Consider the following 16,426-nt stretch of genomic DNA (forward strand, 5'->3'; position numbering starts at 1 on the left):
CGGTGAGTACTCAGATCCAAGTATCGATATCGTATTGGTTTGGAAAAAAAGTGGTATCGTTGCATCCCTAATTACAACACCATAAATCTTTATCTGTGATACCAAAACTCACCTGGAGAACGTCGTGTGGTGTGCCAGTCAGGTCTATAACTTAGTTTAGGCTGTCAACAAAGCAAAAAGTAAACAGTGTTATACAGCTGGCAGCTCTGCAGGTGAGCAAACAAAAACACTTCATGATTTTTAAGCATCATGCAAACAAAGAATTCATCAAAACTTTTTGATTAATAAAACTAACTAATGTGTGCTCTCTAGACCACTTTAGCTTATAGAAATGATCTGCTGTGTGATTTCAGAACAATTATTTCCATTTAAAGCATCATTTATTTGGTTTTTGTGTTTCATTGCCATCTCTTTTCTCAGAAATCATAACTTAATTTGTGATATTGTCCAAAAACAAAATGCTGTTCAACTCCAATCATTATTCATTTTAATATTTATCAAGAATATGAGAATAATAGTGTTGGATCAATTTAGGTACCTATGCTTCTAGGGAGAAAGTTTCATTCTAAAGTTTGTATGTACACTTGTTCTTCCATCATTTCTCTCCCAGCTGTAATAAAATAGTACAATTGAGTATTTTCTTTATAATCAGTTTGATATTTTGTTAATGTGGGAACCCAGAAAGATGTAATAAAATGTTTCTTATATTATGTTTAACACTTGTTCAGACACCTAAACACACAGAAGGGTTGTGATTATTAACATTAACATTATTATGATTATACAATTTGTTTGTGGGTGAAAGTTCAAAAGAACAACTTGTACCTCAGCAGCATAAAGACAAAAACTCATGTAAGTGATACTCAGAATTCTTCAAGTGTAACTTTTTTAATTATTCTTCAAACAAAACAGTTAGACTGTTGCAGCTAAACTAGACTAAATGTAAAATTAACAGCAGACAGAACGAGCAGCCTGCAACCGTTAGTGATGGACATCTTTAGAGCAAACTCATTCAACTTTCTCGCCTGCTGTTGTTTTCTGGTTTGCAACTTTTTGGTAAACTTTAGTTTGGCTTTCACGCCTCACTCGATATAGAATTTAACAGTTACTGTGTCCCAACCGCTCAGAATCAGGAGGTAATGTGGAAATACGTAATGAATGGATATTTTTAAACGGTGGCCAAGTGGTTACCGTTAACCCACAAGTTAGCTGACGGTGCTAACTAGCTAGTTTCTAGTCCATTCCACAGACACCGGGTTCCTGAGATGTTTGCTGGTTATTTTATCTGCAAGTGCAAGCTTTATATGTATTTTTGGGGTGGTTTACGTAATTTTTGCCCAGTTCGGCATCTTTGTTCTGAAGGAATGTAACAAACACAAACTTCTGAACCGCGTTTGAGTCAACTAACTAAAAACATAGCACGGCGGCTAGCTACCCGCTGGTTGCTAACCCGAACCCAAACACCTGGGGACTACAACTATTTCTTTCAACCTTCCAACTTTCTAACTCTCAACAACATCATTATTATTTCTTGCGACCAACTCATAAATATGTCCACGGAACTTATTTTCTATTCATATCTGAGACGTTTGCAGCGATGCTAGCGTTAGCTTGCCTGCGCCGTTAAGTAGCGTGTGGCTGAGTCTGTGGGAGCGGAGCAGGCAGAGAGGGGGAGCCCATTTCGTCCGATTTGTTATCAGCGAGTGGCGCTACAATGTGAAATATCTGACCCAGAAGCTGAGCAAATAAAGAACTGCGCTGGGAAATGTTCATCTCCAGCTAGATTAAATCCAACTGAATACGCTTGGTCTCCAGTACCGAAAAGAGGGAAAAAACGAGGACTATTTACCCCAAATCAACTCTTTGAAGAGTGGCGAAACAGTGTGCGTGCGTCGGTGCTCCCTCTCTCCCGATCGCCATGAAATTAGACAAAAGAGGAAGTGGCTTGTTGGTGAGGGGGGGTCAGAGACAGGCTGGGGAAAAAAAAACAGAGAAGCGTCCAAGCACTGGAAGGAGCGCCCTCACCTTCCACGGCGGAGCGACGAAATATGTCAGACACGCCAAAGTCTTGTCTGGTGTAACTTCAGCTCAACGAGCCGCAGGGTTGGTGTAGAACTTTAGCTGCGTTCGTGACTCGGGGTGGGTTTGAAGCAACAAGTCTCAAATCAGACTCACTGAAATGAAACTTGATCTCTTTTAATTATTTAGTTTAACAGTTTGGACATTAAAAAAGTCTTTAAAACGTATCGTTAGTGTTCCTGGTAAAGGCACTTTTTAGTTAATTTTAGTTAAGATCAGCTAGGAATTTACAGATTTATGGTCACATTTTGCATCTTTTCAATGGAATTATTTTTTCATTTAAAGATTTCTTTGGGCAATTTTAAAGTTCGATTTTTATCAGATATGAGTGGTCGCCCGGTCATGGACCAAAAGCTCATGAAGGAAATCCGACACGAACATGAATATAAATGTAACTTTGTTAATAGACGATTACAATTTATGTCTAAATGTGTTATTCAAGTTTAATGTGGATTTAAACTCGGTCCATTGGTCTCATTCATCATGCAAGTCTTCTGCTTTTTCACCACTAGGCGTGGTACCTACCCTAATGACCTTCTCTCATGGCTGGGTGATTTAATTACAAAAACAAGGCAAAAGGACTGTTAGCAAATAAGAAAAAGAAAGCAATCTCTATTAAGTTTTATTCATACATAAATTGTGCAACAAGTATACTTCCATCTGTAAAACACAAAAATCTTTTCTGAAAGGCCACCAGGTCATCTGCATCACCACATCCAATCTCACACACACACACACACACACACACACACACACACACACACACACACACACACACACACACACACACACACACACACACACACACACACACACACAGTACTGGCTGGACATGTGCGCTCACTCTCATCGCTGTACATTGTGTTATGGTGTGCCAGAGAGTCCAGCTGCAGCCCAGATTCAGCTATTCAATCATCTGTTCCAGTGCATCGTTCCACGCATTCAAACCTATCTGAATCAGTGCAAACGAAGACTACAAAAGTGTCTGGCTGGGAAATAACCAGAGCACCGAGGCTTAAGGCGTGGTACGTTAACAGTATCATCAGTATTAATGTGGCCAATGTGTGTTGACGTCAAAACAAGGACAGAAGTTCCACGCAGACAAAAGAAAATACAAGTTTAGCAGTTACAACCACAACTTCCCTCTGACAACAGAGTTGATCCACACAAACAGGCTGCGTGTTTATGTATCTACGGGGGTTACGGCTTATCCTGGAATGTATTGTGTTTGGTGTACTGGAGAGAACCTACAGATTTTAGGCTACTTCAGTGTTTGACTCCACATCAAGCTAGGTTTAAAGAGTTCTCATTCAGTTTTAGATGAAGAGATCAGGATCCGACAGCAGCCTACTGCAGCCTCTCACTGGAGAGTGAAACATGGAATATTTGCATGTATCATGTAAGCACAAAGCATGTCTCAGTAAATGCTCACTTTCATGTTTTGTTCGATATGCAAGACTACTGAGAGGCAAGTGTAGGATAGTTCCACTTAAGACTTAGTATAAAATGATTTAAAATCTGTGCACATGAAAGCTTGCTTATTTGCTCGTGCACATCTCCCTATGGGGACGCGGAAAAGGCAGGCAGGCACTGATCATTTTGTTGACTTGTGAGCTACTTGGTGTTACAATCACAGCAATGCAACTAGAAATGAGCTTCTACTTGCTGGGCTCTTATGATAAACCCTGGACTTGTGCCAGATGAGGGCAGATTGTTCCCGAGGGCTCTGCGCAAAGCCCACAGGTGTGCTTTACAGGGTTAGAAATGCAGTAATCACACGGTAAGCACCGAAGAGCAGTCAGTTTTCTTCTATAAGGCTCAAGTCCAGATCTGTACAGTCCCTTTCAAATATGTTTTTCCCAACTTCCAACACAGTTCTTTTTCTTTGCTCCACTTCTTCATCCTCCTCTTCTTCACTTTCACTTAGAGGGACAATGCTGGTTCGTCCCAGGATTTCAGCAGAGGAGACGCTCAAACGCTGCTCTGAGTGTGATGACACGGGCAGCATGACATCACCAGCTCTGCAGAACAGGCTCTCATAATTAATCTAGATGGGAGAAAAACAGTATCATGGGAGAATTGCATCTTTGTTGTAAGAAAAATAACCTTACAAAAAAACATCATCTTTTAACAAAGAAAAATAAATAATAGGCAATCCAATATTACTTCCATAGCTTCCAATAAGTCTGAATTAGAGCTGCAAATCCTACTGAAGAAATAGCAGTCTGACCCAATAGGGGCAGCAGTAGCCTAGAGGGGGTTGTCCAGTAATCGGAAAGTTGCAGGTTCAATGCCGGCTCTGGGCAGAGAATTCTGCTGTTGTGTCCTTGGAAGACAGTTAATCCACCTTTCCTGCTGCTGGTGGTGGTCAGAGGGACCGGCGGCGCCTGTGTGCTCAGCAGCCTCGCCTCTGTCAGTGCGCCCCAGGCCAGCTATGGCTACATCGTAGCTCATCATCACCAGAGTGTGAATGTGTGTAAAGCACTTTGGAGTCCTCTGACTCTGAAAGGTGCTACACAACTGCAGCTCATTTATCATAATCAAGTTTAACATGAACAAAAAGGGCAAAAGTCAGTTTTACAAATGCCGAGTTAACATCTGATGTTGTAGCTAAGAGTGTACTTGCCTGTTAAAAGTTTGTGCGACGTCTTAAAATAAAGCTCGAGATCACACTTAATGGGTGATGCATGGTCTCCAATAAAATATTAAATACGTAACTAAGTGGTTTAACTAAGTGACAGATTGTGTAGGCAGGTTAGAGGCGCGATGGCTAGCTAACGTTTGGGTGACTCGATGGTCACGGCTTTGATCGCGGGCTGTCTCAGAGCACACAGCAAAGTGCGTCTGAAACGTTGTGTTGTTCATGAGCTTGACTTGATCTAAAATAAACGGGTGTATTTAAAACAGTGTGATTATCAACATGAGAAAAGTGTCAGAAATGCAACCCCCTTACTGAAAAATTAAACAGAAGTTGAGTGTTTTAACTTTGCAGCTCAAAGAGGCTGTGAGATTCCTTTATCAATACAAATTAACTTTACTTCCTTTAGATTTGCGACTCATAGGGAATGTTCAAAAGACTAGCTGGAGCATAAAAAACAGTGGGTCCGGGTCCGACAAACCCGTTTACTTACTGATCACATGAACTATAGTTGTAGGGATGTTCAATACGGTTATATTTATATAAAAAAGAAGAAACAGACTTGTTTAGGGAGCATCCAGAATCTTTCTGCTCACCTGTGTCATTTTGCTGAAGTCCAGCCCTGGCCTGGGGCAGGGCAGGACATCTGGGTCATGGCGCCTCTTCAGGCGTGGTTTGCGCAAGTCACAGGGCTGCGAGTGGCATCGTGGCAGTGCAGGGGGCAGGTCACGTCTAGAGGATGATGGTGTACTGCAGGCAGATGTGGGAGATGGAGACAAAGCTGGATGCTCCAAGCCAGAAAGGCCATATGTGGCAGCTGATGTAGGTGAGCGCTGCGGACGCAAGGATGCCACGGAGGGATTGTGAATGTGTACGGGAGAAAGGGAGAAGCGTCGCTGCAAGACCGAGTGAGAAACTAGAGGGGCCGGTGAAGATGAGCAAGAGGAAGGAGTCGCAAAGGAGGAAGTGCAAGCTCCTTTGAGTGTGTCACAGGGGTCCCATGGGAAGCCCCACGACAAAGCGGAGTCTGAAGACAGTGCTAAACTAAAGAAGTTGGGGCTAGATGATGAGTGTAAAGAAGAGGAAGTGAAAGAAGAACTGGGACCACAAAGGGGCAAAGAACTCGCTCCAGACCCCGAACTGGATGCTCCTCTACTGTGGCAGCCACGTTTGACCGGAGTCCAAACTTTTGATGCACTCGGGTGCCAGGAGGAGCGGCACTGGGACAGATCCTCTGGAACCGAGAGGGACCGGCAGTGGCGTTTTGGAGGAGGTGGGGGTGAACTTTGGAAAGCCTTGTCGGCGAAGGCTACCTCAGGTCTCTGGAGGGGCTCTCCGAAGCAAGAGCGAGGCCATAGGGAGTCTGGTTCACAAGCATCAGCCAAAGCATACACCTTGGACGATAAGTGTGTAGCAGAGCTCGTCTCTAAAAACACAAAGACAAAAACATAAGAAAGATGTTTGAAAAGATCAACGAGTTTCTTAATTCTTCTGACTTACCCGGTTTTGTTTTACAAGCACCCCACGAGGTGGTGGGACTGGAGCCCACTGCAGGTAGTGACTGTAACAAACAGCGATTCATTTTCACCATCCAAACCTGTGACTGAATTAGCTTGAAGGACAATATTTGGTTGATCAAACTCACATCATTGTTGAAGGAGAAAGTCTGATAAGGCTCCTCTAAACTCTGCTTGCGGAGCTGCTCGGTGATGAGTGTAACCATGTTTACACAAAGGCTGGGGGAACCTCTAGCTAGTCAGGATTGTGGCATAACCCCCCCCCCCCCCCCCCCACACACACACACACCTTGACCAGCCTGACTGACCAGGCTCCTTACAGTGCCATCATCTTTACACCACCTAAACGACACATGGGAACAGATTAGAATCATATAGTCAATGATTAACTAGAACTGGTTAAGCAAAATGCAACTGGATTAAGCTGTATCATATAAACCCATTACACAGATCAATCAAGCCTACAGACTCTGAAATACAAAATATGCACAATGTTTAAATGCTCAGAGTATATTTAGAGAATCTAATCAGGTTCTACGTGTGGTCTCAATCCAACATGAAAGGCAGAAGTTCATATTCAAAAAGACAGAGACACATGGCCATAAAGGAGAACAAAGAAGCACTCCACATTCCATCACATGTATAGATTTTAAAAAGGGAACAACAAAAATGTGACATTACAGAGCCCATTGGGTACCGAGCATAAACCTGTGGGGTAATACAAGGCCAGTAATGTTAGTTGGGTCCAATAAACTCCAATGACTTCAAGACTTGTGAGTAGAGCAGAGAATGGCAGGGGGGAGGGACAAACTAAGAGGGAGAGGATGGGGGAAGTGTGTGAAAAAAAATGAATGGGACAGGGGTTGGAAGTATGTCAATAGTATTTTTTGTGAAGGAGAGGAGACAAAGAAACAGTGAACAGGTCCAATGGACTTGTTTCTGAAGAAAAGATGATGTGGTCTTTCCAGAAGGTAGTAGGCCACAAAACAATTTGTGAATCCGATTTTGGGACACATTCTTGAGATACTTTCTCTGTAAACAAGAGAAAAAACAGCTTTTGGTTGAATATCTGAGAATAAAACTAAATTATTGTTTAACAGTTATCTTTGGCTCACTAACATGAGCAATCTCTGCAAATAATTGAATAGAAACAAATCCTAGCTTCTTAAACTGAAACTAAAAAAGGCAAGCTGTATTAAAACACAGCATGTGCACTAGTGTTTAAAAGTGCAAAGACTAAAGTTCATGTAGTGCATAGACCAATCTCAGTCGTAACAAACTGGTAACAAACTGGGCCAAATTTAACACTTCGCACTACCTTAGACATTATTAAACCAATTGAATAGATCTATGAGAAAGGCCTGGTGAGACTTTTGCTGCTGCACTGTTGGCATGAAATGTGGCCTCCTGGGCCTTGGTCTTCATGAAAGGAACTCGATGCTACACTTGATAGCCTAGTTCCACAAGCCACAGACAAACCACCAAAAGGTAAATCCAAAACTAATCTTGAAGAAACGGCCTTGAATGGGAGCAAATGCGTGCTGTTGACAATCATCTCATTTTAAACCACCTCTTATAAATGAAGCAAAGCACCAGACCATATCTGTAGAAAACGCTTATACAAAATTACTAAGTGAAATATTACAAACATAAAATACTACGGGAGATAATGTTCTATATCGTATAACGTGCAACAGTAATTATTTGTGTGCAATTGCGTAGTGTGTCCGTTTAAAACAGATCCACATTCTGTTCGAGTGCTAGAATTTATTTTATAGTGACACCAGCTGTAACGCAGATGTAACCCGATTATTGATATTATCAATAAATCCCATAACGACGTTAGCTAGATAAAGAAAATGACAAAGCTAACTTCGTCACACGATGCAGCCCATGAGACATTGTCATTAGCCGATTGCTAGCCGATAATAGAATATGCTTGTATGTAAAAAAAAAAATTACTGTCGTTTTTTATTTTATGTCAACTGACTGGAGGCAAGTCGGTGGTTGCCATCATTAGTAACGGCTAATGAAATATACGCTTCTGAATGAAATGGCTGCTAGCTTAGACACGCAGTATCTTGAATGCTAGCATGCTACAGCTGACATGATGCATTACCTGCTTTATATGGTTCCTTAGCAACCAACACTGCACAGCGAGTGCGCGAGACCACGCTAACACAATATTTATATCCTCTGGGCGATACCAACTCAGAGCTTCTTTTCGGTTTATTGTTTTGTAAATAAGAATTTCACGAAAAATTAAAATACATGCAATAGTAAATAAACAAAAATACGTCAATATCTGTAATATTTACTCTAAATGCGCTTGTAGCCATTAATGTTATAGTTTTTATGACGCTTTGTCCCCTCTACAGCTCATCATTCAGACCGTCCAAAACGAAGAACTAGCCCAATTTCAAAAGGGGCATAAATAAATGGTTGGTAATAAAAGTTTGATTATAAGGAAAATAAGTAAAAATAAAAATGTAGAGATTTTGAAAAGTATTTAAATAAAAATGTGCTCACTACTCGCACGGCACCGATTTTTGCGCATGCGTGATGTACGTTTTAATCTCAACGGTTTAGTTAGCTAAAAAGTTTCCTCAAACTGCTCCTGTCACGCAGTTCTGTCTTTGTCGTTTCCTCTCTTTAGGTGCGCGGTGTCATAAAAACGGGAATCGGGAAGTCATGGCAGAAGAAAAACTCAAGAAAGAAGAAACTCTCGTAATGAGACTTAAATTAATCGGGTAAAGTAAAATGTTTATAGGCATTTTCTTGCCGAAATCTTTCTTCTAAATAATGGATTCATGTGCACAAGTAGCTGCTAACACAAAACTTTTCATATTTTATTTTACAACAGCCAGTCATGTAAGTTGTTTTATTCAGAAGACCCAGTGAAAATAACTAGAGCTAGAGGGCAATACCTGTTTGATGAAAATGGCAAACGTTATTTAGACTGCATCAGCAACGTCCACCATGGTATGACGTTTTACCTCTGCATGCATCCTCAACACGTATAGCACATAGCAATAGTGTCTCCTTGTGGTAGGAAGATTGACTGAATGTGTTCTTCATAGTGGGCCACTGCCACCCTGCCATTACAAAGGCTGCTTCTGCTCAGATGGATCTCCTGAACACAAACACACGGTTCCTACATGACAACATAGTTCTGTATGCAAACCGCCTGGCTGCCACCTTGCCTGAGAAACTGGGTGTCTTCTATTTCGTTAACTCTGGGTAAGAACTTCACCTACCACCCTGTTAAGGTATCTTATTCCATGGATCACTTATTCTTTGTTTACAGGTCAGAGGCCAATGACCTTGCCTTACGCTTGGCTCAGCAGTACACCCAACATGAAGACGTCATTGTGCTCGACCAGTAAGTGTCTGACTCTTAAGCCACGCATGACAAAAATGATTTTCAAATATAATGCTGTTCTTCTACACCAGTGCGTACCATGGCCATCTGAAGTCCCTCATCGACATTAGTCCCTACAAGTTCCGGAAACTGGCAGGACAGAAAGAATGGGTTCATGTGGTGTGTAAAACTACTACCAACACAAGCCAGCAGTGGACTTCTGGTTAGCTCTAATCAACCATTTCATCCTCACAGGCACCCTTACCAGACACATACAGAGGTATGTACAGAGAGGACCATCCAGCTCCAGGGAAAGCATATGCTGATACTGTCAAGGATCTAATAGAGGAAGTCCACAAGAAAGATCGCAAGGTATCCGCTTCATTGTAGATACATACAAGTCTTTTCCGCTGTTGCAAACAATTCAGATATCTCTTTACTTCCTCCCTTTAGATTTCAGCCTTCTTTGCCGAGTCCCTGCCAAGTGTCGGCGGACAGATCGTCCTACCTGAAGGATATTTCTCTAAAGTTGCAGAGTGAGTAGAGATCTATTTCTCTGGTTCCAGTGACACATTAACTATGATGTGGCATATTTCACTCGTACTCTCAACAGGTATGTGCACTCTGCTGGCGGAGTGTTTGTGGCAGATGAAGTGCAGACAGGATTTGGACGCACAGGGAGTTGTTTCTGGGGCTTCCAGCTGCAGGGAGAGGGCTTCTGTCCAGATATTGTGACCATGGGAAAGCCAATGGGTAACGGGCATCCCCTGGCATGTGTGGCAACAACAGTGGGGATTGCTGAGGCTTTCACTGCTAATCAAGTGGAATACTTCAATACGGTGTGCATCAGTTTTAAACCCAACATCTCTGTGATGTTTCACCTGTTCTAATAACATAGTAATAATGATTTTCTGTCCAGTTTGGAGGGAATCCAGTATCCTGCGCTGTGGGCCTGGCAGTTCTTGATGTGATAGAAGAGGAGGATCTGAGAGGAAACGCCACACGAGTGGGAACGCGGCTCATGGATCTGCTTAGAAAACTACAAGCCAAACATGAAATAATCGGGGATGTCAGGTAAGGTTCTACTGCTCTCTGATGTCTCATCATGAATGCCTGTGGTGGTGTTCTAAAAATATTTTCTTGTTACTCGGCTTCAAAAGACCTTTTCAGAAGTTCTTAAGCAGCTCACTACAGAATCTAGAGAGCATGGATTTTTTGTGAGAGTACATTTTATTCATTCCTTGGAAACATTTGCAAAACGCCACCTCAAAATAAAAATATTAACAAATTAAGTATGAAAGCATCTGGTTATGGCCCTCTGTGTGTTTTCCTTTTCTAATCCACTATTAAATGATTGCATGAAAAATGTTCGTCAAGTTATTCTGAAAATAGATTTCAGAACTACTCCAAAGCCAGAGGACGTAATTATATAAACGGTACAAAAACTGAGATCTGATGAGCTTAAAACTTTTATCATGGTAGTTGCAATATTTATCAGTCAAAAATGTTTAATTCCTCATCCCCTGACTTTCTAGAGGCATCGGTCTGTTTGTGGGCCTTGAGCTGGTAACCGACAGAGAAGAAAGGACTCCTGCCCCTAAAACAGCCGCCTGGGTGGTGAAGAGGTATAAGGTCAGACTTCAAGTCACCACTGGACTCTACTGCAGTGGCTTTTATCTCCCTGTGATCTCTGTTAGGTTAAAGGAGGATGATAGGATCTGTGTGAGTACGGATGGCCCCTGGGAAAACGTCTTGAAGTTTAAACCTCCCATGTGCTTTAGTGTGGAAAACGCAGAACTGGTTGTACGGTGCATCGACTGCATCCTCACGGGTAAGTTACACGTTCTCAGTCTTTAAGCTGGTCTCAAACATGACACCACGTACGTGCAAATGATGTTGAAATGGCGCACATTTTGAGCAGTGAATATATAAAATTGCTTTCAGAGATCAAGACCAGTGGCCTAAAACTGGAAAATGAAGACATGTAAGGTTTGTTAAACCTGTAGAAAACCTTTAATTGCATCAGACATTGTCAGATGATCACATTCATCAAGTTCAGAGGTAGAAGAAATACCTGAAGCTGTGGTAGTTCAAACAGTTTGATTATTTTGCAGAACATGTTTTATTTTCTTCCACTCAGGACAGAACGCTGTAAATGTTCAGTTCTGCTGCAAGACTCAAAGCATTAAATGTAGTGGAAATCATAGTAATGGAGATGTTTTTACAGCAGCGTCGTCTCTCTTCCCTACAGGTGTTTGGTGCCAACTCATAAGATGACCTCACCTGAGAGCAGCTAAAGCACAATATTGACATGGAGATGAAACTTGTTCTGAAACCTCGATTCAACTCCACCACTCACATCTTTCCCAGCTAATCTTTCACACCAATACAAAAACACCAGTCAGGGTTTTACTCCTGCAGCTTCAAATACATGTTCTAGTTAAGTTTTTCATAGTCACAGGGTACAAACCTAGTATTCAACAAGGTTTCCTTTAATGCCCCATTAAAAACTGTTTTAGAAGTTATAATACTAACAGTGATCCAAGCAGTTACACACACACATCACAGAGCTGCCGTTGGGAGTAGCTTTCCATTTCATTCAAAAGCTCTGCTCCCCTTATTTTTACAAGTCCATATGGAAATTAAAGGTCTTGTTTATCCTGATAACGCATCAAGATCTGATACTTTACACGTTTCAAGACTTGAGGAGGAACCTTGTGAGATGATGTAAATGATCCCGTGTACATTTTCTGCAAATCGATTAAATCTAAAAGCATATGTAAACATGATGTCGCCTTTCTCTTACCTACAGCTGCAACTCCTAGAACTTACCAGAGCACCTTCTTTAAACCTCGGACACATTCACAAAAATGCTCAAATATGCAGTTGTTACAGTTAGTGGGGTGGGTACAAACACTCAGCCAAGTTCTCCTGGGAGTAGAGACGCCCTCACCCACAGCTCCTCAAAAAGGCCTCCGAAGAAGTGTTAGCATTACGTGAGACAAAACAAGCAAGCCATTTAACAGTACAGAACATGTAACTTTAACTTTACAAATAATAACAAAAAGCGCAATTTGTAATATAAACCAAATTTTTATTTCTACCAATTTGCCCAAGACACTAGAGGAATGAGTTATCAGTGACCGAGGGAGAATCTTCTTACATTAACAGGCTTGCGTTCAGTTCATTAACACTAGTAAAGCCACTTAAAAATTGCAGACATGATAGGAAAAGAACTTCCTCTAAAAGCCAAAAGACACAAAACAAAAAGGGGGAAAACAGCATGATGTCTTCATCTACAAGGCCATCAGCAAAACTCACTTGACATACAAAGAATTTGTTTAGATCTCTTTTCTTTACCTCACCCCACACCTGAAGCCATGTCATGTCCAACACTTGACATTTCAGAAAATAACTAAATCTAGAAAACCAAAAAAAAAAAAAAAAAAAGTAACAAAACCAATAACGTTTTATTTGTGAGCTTTAAAAGCTCTAGCTCCTCCTCGTCCAAAAATCCAGTAGACATGTAAAAATACAACCATACAATACATTAGATTCAAAAAAGGTACCAAAAAGTACAGTAAAAATAACACTTCCATCACTGGAAATGGACATGGACACAAGACAATATAAAATAAAAAGTGGAAAAGTGACATTTGCTTCCCCAGTTCCTCACTTGATCTGTACAAATGGAGCATGAGTCCAAATTTCTGCCAACTCCAAAGGAAAAGCCAGAGTCCATGTTCGCTGTGGTCAGACCATGGATCTCTTTTTCTTATTTACTTTAGACCTTAAGAGAAAAACATGGTGCTTTATGTTACTGAGAATAAGCCGAAGGTGGCATGCAGTTACACAAAGACAGACAGGTGCATGAATGGGTTTGACAGGTCAGTGAATGGACAGACATTTTTTTTGGGGAGGAGGGAAGGCGGAGGGGACACGACCGCTAGCTGTGACACCTAGCACCCTGGTTAAAAGGTCAAACGGTCCTTTTTTTTTTTTTTAAACCACCACCAACCCTTACTGATCAAGTAGTCTTTGTAGAGATGCATCTCAAGATGGCAGACAGGTGGAATGAATCCATCTTTAATGATCAATGACTCCCACATCACGGCCTACTCTAACCCCACCACAATGCTTGAATGGATTTAGAGTAGAATGAGATCTTGGGGTCAAAAGGCACTAATGGTTACAGCTACGTTCTCATACTACCACGGATGATGCAAGAATGCATACCTGCACTACGTGTGATCAGTATGGCTTGTAGCTACTCTGGTGGCCTCCACGTCTTGGAGTTTTCCCATAGCTTGTATTGCCCTGGTCTGGAGGACAAGAGAAAAAAGGGACTGAGTTCTTCTGTACAACAAGAGAGGACCAAGAAAAATAAAGTTTCTCTCATTCTTTGTCTTTCCCTGGGGGCACTTATCGCTTACTGTAGTCGTAGCCACCCCCATAGCCGTAATAACCAGCAGAGTAGTCATAGTTGCCATAGCCACCGTATCCATAGCCTTGCTGTCCATATCCATAGCCCTGGTTGTATCCCTGGTTCCAGTAGTTGTTGTAGCCTTGATTCCAGTTCTGGCCCTGCCCTAGAAACAGCAGGTGAGGCCATTGTCACAACTCTCAGTTGCACAAGAAGCAGTCACATGTTTAAGTTCAAACTTGGGGGTGGGGGCAATTTAGCGCACCAGAAAAGCAAATGAGGTTCTTACCTCCACGTCCCCGGCCACGTCCTCCATATCCACGGGTTCCATACTGCTGCTGCATGTAGACCTCTTTGGGCTGGGCAATTTTGATTTCACACTGCAACACCACACATTAGCACAGATTACTTTTCCACATTTCACATGACCAACGCTCATATCTGGCATGCAAAAAGGTATGCTTTCCTCACCTTGCTGCCACCAACGGTGTGGTACTTCTTCTCCATGACCTTCTTCACAGTAGCCTCATCTTTATATGTAATAAATACAAATCCTCTCCTCTTCTCAGTCTTTGGATCTTGTGGAAGTTCAATGGACTCAATCTACAAAAGAGGAGCGCCAATGATTAAAATGGTAAAAACAAAAGTCCTTAATTATTAGAAAAACTGATTAAGCACCTCTCCAAAGGTCCCAAAGTATTCCTCAATGACTTCCTTAGAAGTGTCGGGGTTCAGCCCTCCTACAAAGATTTTCTTTACTGGTTCCTTCTTCATGGCCATGGCTCTTTTGGGGTCAATCTGTCGACCATCTAACCGGTGCTCCTTCTGTTCAAGAACCTGCAGACAAGAAAAGGCCATTTTTAATCACCCCGCCTTGGAGAAATATACACGCAACATCACTGCCTTCCTACTGACCTTATCTACACTAGCCGAATCTTTAAAGAGAATAAAACCAAAGCCTCTTGATCGGCCGGTCTGCTGGTCCATCTTGATGGTGCAGTCGGTCACTTCACCAAATTTTGAGAAGTAATCTTTGAGATCCTTCTTACTGGTGTCCCAGCTGAGGCCACCAACAAACATTTTCCTAAACACAGAAGCAAGTGCACATTTAGTCATACAGGGTGGCAGAGGGGAAGGGTGCAGAAGCGGAGGGGGCGTCAGTATACATGATGTACACAGTGTTCCCAACACATCTGTTGACCTAGTGGCGCGTGGGGGAGGGGGCACCTTATGGTGTTATAGCCTTGAGCTACTTCATAAATATGATTAGAAAAATCTATGACGTTATAAACGAGTAAAATGCCCATTTATGTGTGGATTCTGCAGATAAGTCAGTGCTGTTGGATGCCATTCCCTCCGAAACGCCCATCCCCCTCCACTCTGCACATGGCGCCAACAAAAGGCCGGCTGAACAAAGAGACATTTGTAAAACAAGATCACGTTTTATTGTTGCCCACTTCATACAAACACAACTTAAGACGTGCAAAACTCACCCGGCATCTTCTTCACCTTTGCTGGCGTCGATTTGGCCGCCATCGGAGCCTCCATTTTGCGAGTCAGTCCCCGCACCTTGTCCGCAGTCAAGCTCGGCGCCGCCATCGTCCCCCTCGTCAGTGTGGCCGGCTCCGTTAAAATCATCGTCGACTTCATGGCCGTTCTCCGATGTTTCCATGTACTGTTGCTCCGCCTCAGACATTTTTCACTAATGCACCTAAAACCACACAGAAGAATTACCTAGTTTTTTGCACAATAAGCGCCGGTGTTTCCACAAAGCCTCGCCACTGACGTGGTGCCACTGCGTGCGTACCCCACCATTTTGGCCGGCGAAGCCGCGTACGCACGTAGCAGTACTTGGCCGCTTCCTCACAAAACCCGTTAACTAGACGCAATCTATCGTACACTTCTGCTGAAGGGCAGCGATTAGCAACGCTGTTGCCCTCTGTGTCACACAGATAAACCAAGGCTGGACTATGCAACTAAAATTCGCAGTTACGTAAGCTACAGACAAGAGGCCGTAACGGCACGAAATGTGGCCTCGTGACGCGGTTAACACATTTGTTCAACGTTGACCTGAACAAATATGGAGGGGCAACACAATACCGGACTGTCTAAGCGTCAGTCTTCTAAAACACGATCAAGCTATAAAAATATAACAGTACTTACTGGTCGCACAACCAGAGAGCTCTCTTCAAGATGGATTCTCCCACACGACGCCAACTCGTGGTTGGTTTTTCAGCACCGGTAGGGTGGGGGAGACAGTTCTGCCAAGAGGCAACGTGATTGGTTAAGGCAAGCTGTCAATCGCAGCATCACCCAATCACAATGCGTCAATGTCTCTTTCGTCCAAGTCGTTCACGCCTTCAGAACACAGGAAGGAACTCGATGAACCTTTTTTCAGCTGCTAAAAC

At 42.5% G+C, this 16,426-nt stretch overlaps 4 protein-coding genes across 8 annotated transcripts in view; 1 reads left to right on the forward strand and 3 right to left on the reverse strand.

Annotated features, from left to right (window-relative positions):
• ctbp1 (C-terminal binding protein 1) overlaps window positions 1-2,016 on the reverse strand; it is a 25,100-nt gene extending 23,084 nt beyond the window's left edge. The window contains exons 1-2 of one of the 2 annotated variants that reach the window (XM_054738983.2): window positions 1,850-2,016; window positions 113-161 (exon numbers count right to left, since the gene is read on the reverse strand). The gene's annotated coding sequence lies outside the window, so the exon portion shown is untranslated. The remainder of the gene's footprint in view (window positions 1-112; window positions 162-1,849) is intronic. The other variant, XM_054738984.2, reaches the window with a different exon arrangement.
• phykpl (5-phosphohydroxy-L-lysine phospho-lyase) lies at window positions 834-12,384 on the forward strand. 4 transcript variants are annotated; one of them, XM_015943828.3, is made up of 14 exons: window positions 834-852; window positions 8,891-8,984; window positions 9,098-9,216; window positions 9,315-9,474; window positions 9,542-9,616; window positions 9,688-9,775; window positions 9,851-9,967; window positions 10,049-10,131; window positions 10,209-10,434; window positions 10,515-10,669; window positions 11,131-11,220; window positions 11,293-11,426; window positions 11,540-11,579; window positions 11,847-12,117. In XM_015943828.3, the coding sequence occupies exons 2-14, from the start codon at window positions 8,926-8,928 to the stop codon at window positions 11,890-11,892; spliced, it is 1,392 nt and encodes a 463-aa protein (XP_015799314.3). In that variant the 5' UTR covers window positions 834-852; window positions 8,891-8,925; the 3' UTR covers window positions 11,893-12,117. The 4 variants fall into 4 exon arrangements, with proteins under 4 accessions (XP_015799314.3, XP_054594960.2, XP_015799317.3 ...); XM_054738985.2 differs by lacking the exon at window positions 834-852 and adding an exon at window positions 8,780-8,798; XM_015943831.3 differs by lacking the exon at window positions 834-852 and having other exon boundaries at window positions 8,799-8,984; window positions 11,540-11,584; window positions 11,847-12,384.
• LOC107375373 (family with sequence similarity 53 member C) lies at window positions 3,743-6,509 on the reverse strand. The gene is made up of 4 exons (XM_054738988.2): window positions 6,363-6,509; window positions 6,218-6,278; window positions 5,314-6,143; window positions 3,743-4,126 (listed from the first exon to the last, which is right to left on the reverse strand). The coding sequence occupies exons 1-4, from the start codon at window positions 6,438-6,440 to the stop codon at window positions 3,878-3,880; spliced, it is 1,218 nt and encodes a 405-aa protein (XP_054594963.2). The 5' UTR covers window positions 6,441-6,509; the 3' UTR covers window positions 3,743-3,877.
• Window positions 12,385-12,668: 284 nt separating the features above from the next.
• hnrnpaba (heterogeneous nuclear ribonucleoprotein A/Ba) lies at window positions 12,669-16,315 on the reverse strand. Its single transcript, XM_015943869.3, has 9 exons — window positions 16,182-16,315; window positions 15,512-15,729; window positions 14,934-15,102; window positions 14,697-14,855; window positions 14,490-14,621; window positions 14,308-14,398; window positions 14,029-14,184; window positions 13,832-13,917; window positions 12,669-13,385 (listed from the first exon to the last, which is right to left on the reverse strand). Exons 2-8 carry the CDS (start codon window positions 15,712-15,714, stop codon window positions 13,847-13,849), a joined length of 981 nt encoding a protein of 326 aa, XP_015799355.1. The 5' UTR covers window positions 15,715-15,729; window positions 16,182-16,315; the 3' UTR covers window positions 12,669-13,385; window positions 13,832-13,846.
• Window positions 16,316-16,426: the final 111 nt, after the last annotated feature.

The sequence above is a fragment of the Nothobranchius furzeri genome, chromosome 1 (genome assembly GCF_043380555.1).
Source record: "Nothobranchius furzeri strain GRZ-AD chromosome 1, NfurGRZ-RIMD1, whole genome shotgun sequence".
Taxonomy (NCBI): domain Eukaryota; kingdom Metazoa; phylum Chordata; class Actinopteri; order Cyprinodontiformes; family Nothobranchiidae; genus Nothobranchius; species Nothobranchius furzeri.

Excerpts from the sequence above, each read along its gene's own strand:
- LOC107375373 (XM_054738988.2), bottom strand. The coding sequence starts at position 6,440 with ATGGTTACACTCATCACCGAGCAGCTCCGCAAGCAGAGTTTAGAGGAG. Across the intron at positions 6,279-6,362 it reads CTTTCTCCTTCAACAATGAT|TCACTACCTGCAGTGGGCTC; the intron begins GTGAGTTTGATC and ends TGTTTGTTACAG. Across the intron at positions 4,127-5,313 it reads ACTTCAGCAAAATGACACAG|ATTAATTATGAGAGCCTGTT; the intron begins GTGAGCAGAAAG and ends TCTCCCATCTAG.
- phykpl (XM_015943828.3), top strand. The coding sequence starts at position 8,926 with ATGGCAGAAGAAAAACTCAAGAAAGAAGAAACTCTCGTAATGAGACTT. Across the intron at positions 8,985-9,097 it reads ATGAGACTTAAATTAATCGG|CCAGTCATGTAAGTTGTTTT; the intron begins GTAAAGTAAAAT and ends ATTTTACAACAG. Across the intron at positions 11,580-11,846 it reads AAACTGGAAAATGAAGACAT|GTGTTTGGTGCCAACTCATA; the intron begins GTAAGGTTTGTT and ends TCTTCCCTACAG.
- hnrnpaba (XM_015943869.3), bottom strand. The coding sequence starts at position 15,714 with ATGTCTGAGGCGGAGCAACAGTACATGGAAACATCGGAGAACGGCCAT. Across the intron at positions 14,399-14,489 it reads ACACCGTTGGTGGCAGCAAG|TGTGAAATCAAAATTGCCCA; the intron begins GTGAGGAAAGCA and ends GTGGTGTTGCAG. Across the intron at positions 14,185-14,307 it reads ACGTGGCCGGGGACGTGGAG|GGCAGGGCCAGAACTGGAAT; the intron begins GTAAGAACCTCA and ends TGCTGTTTCTAG.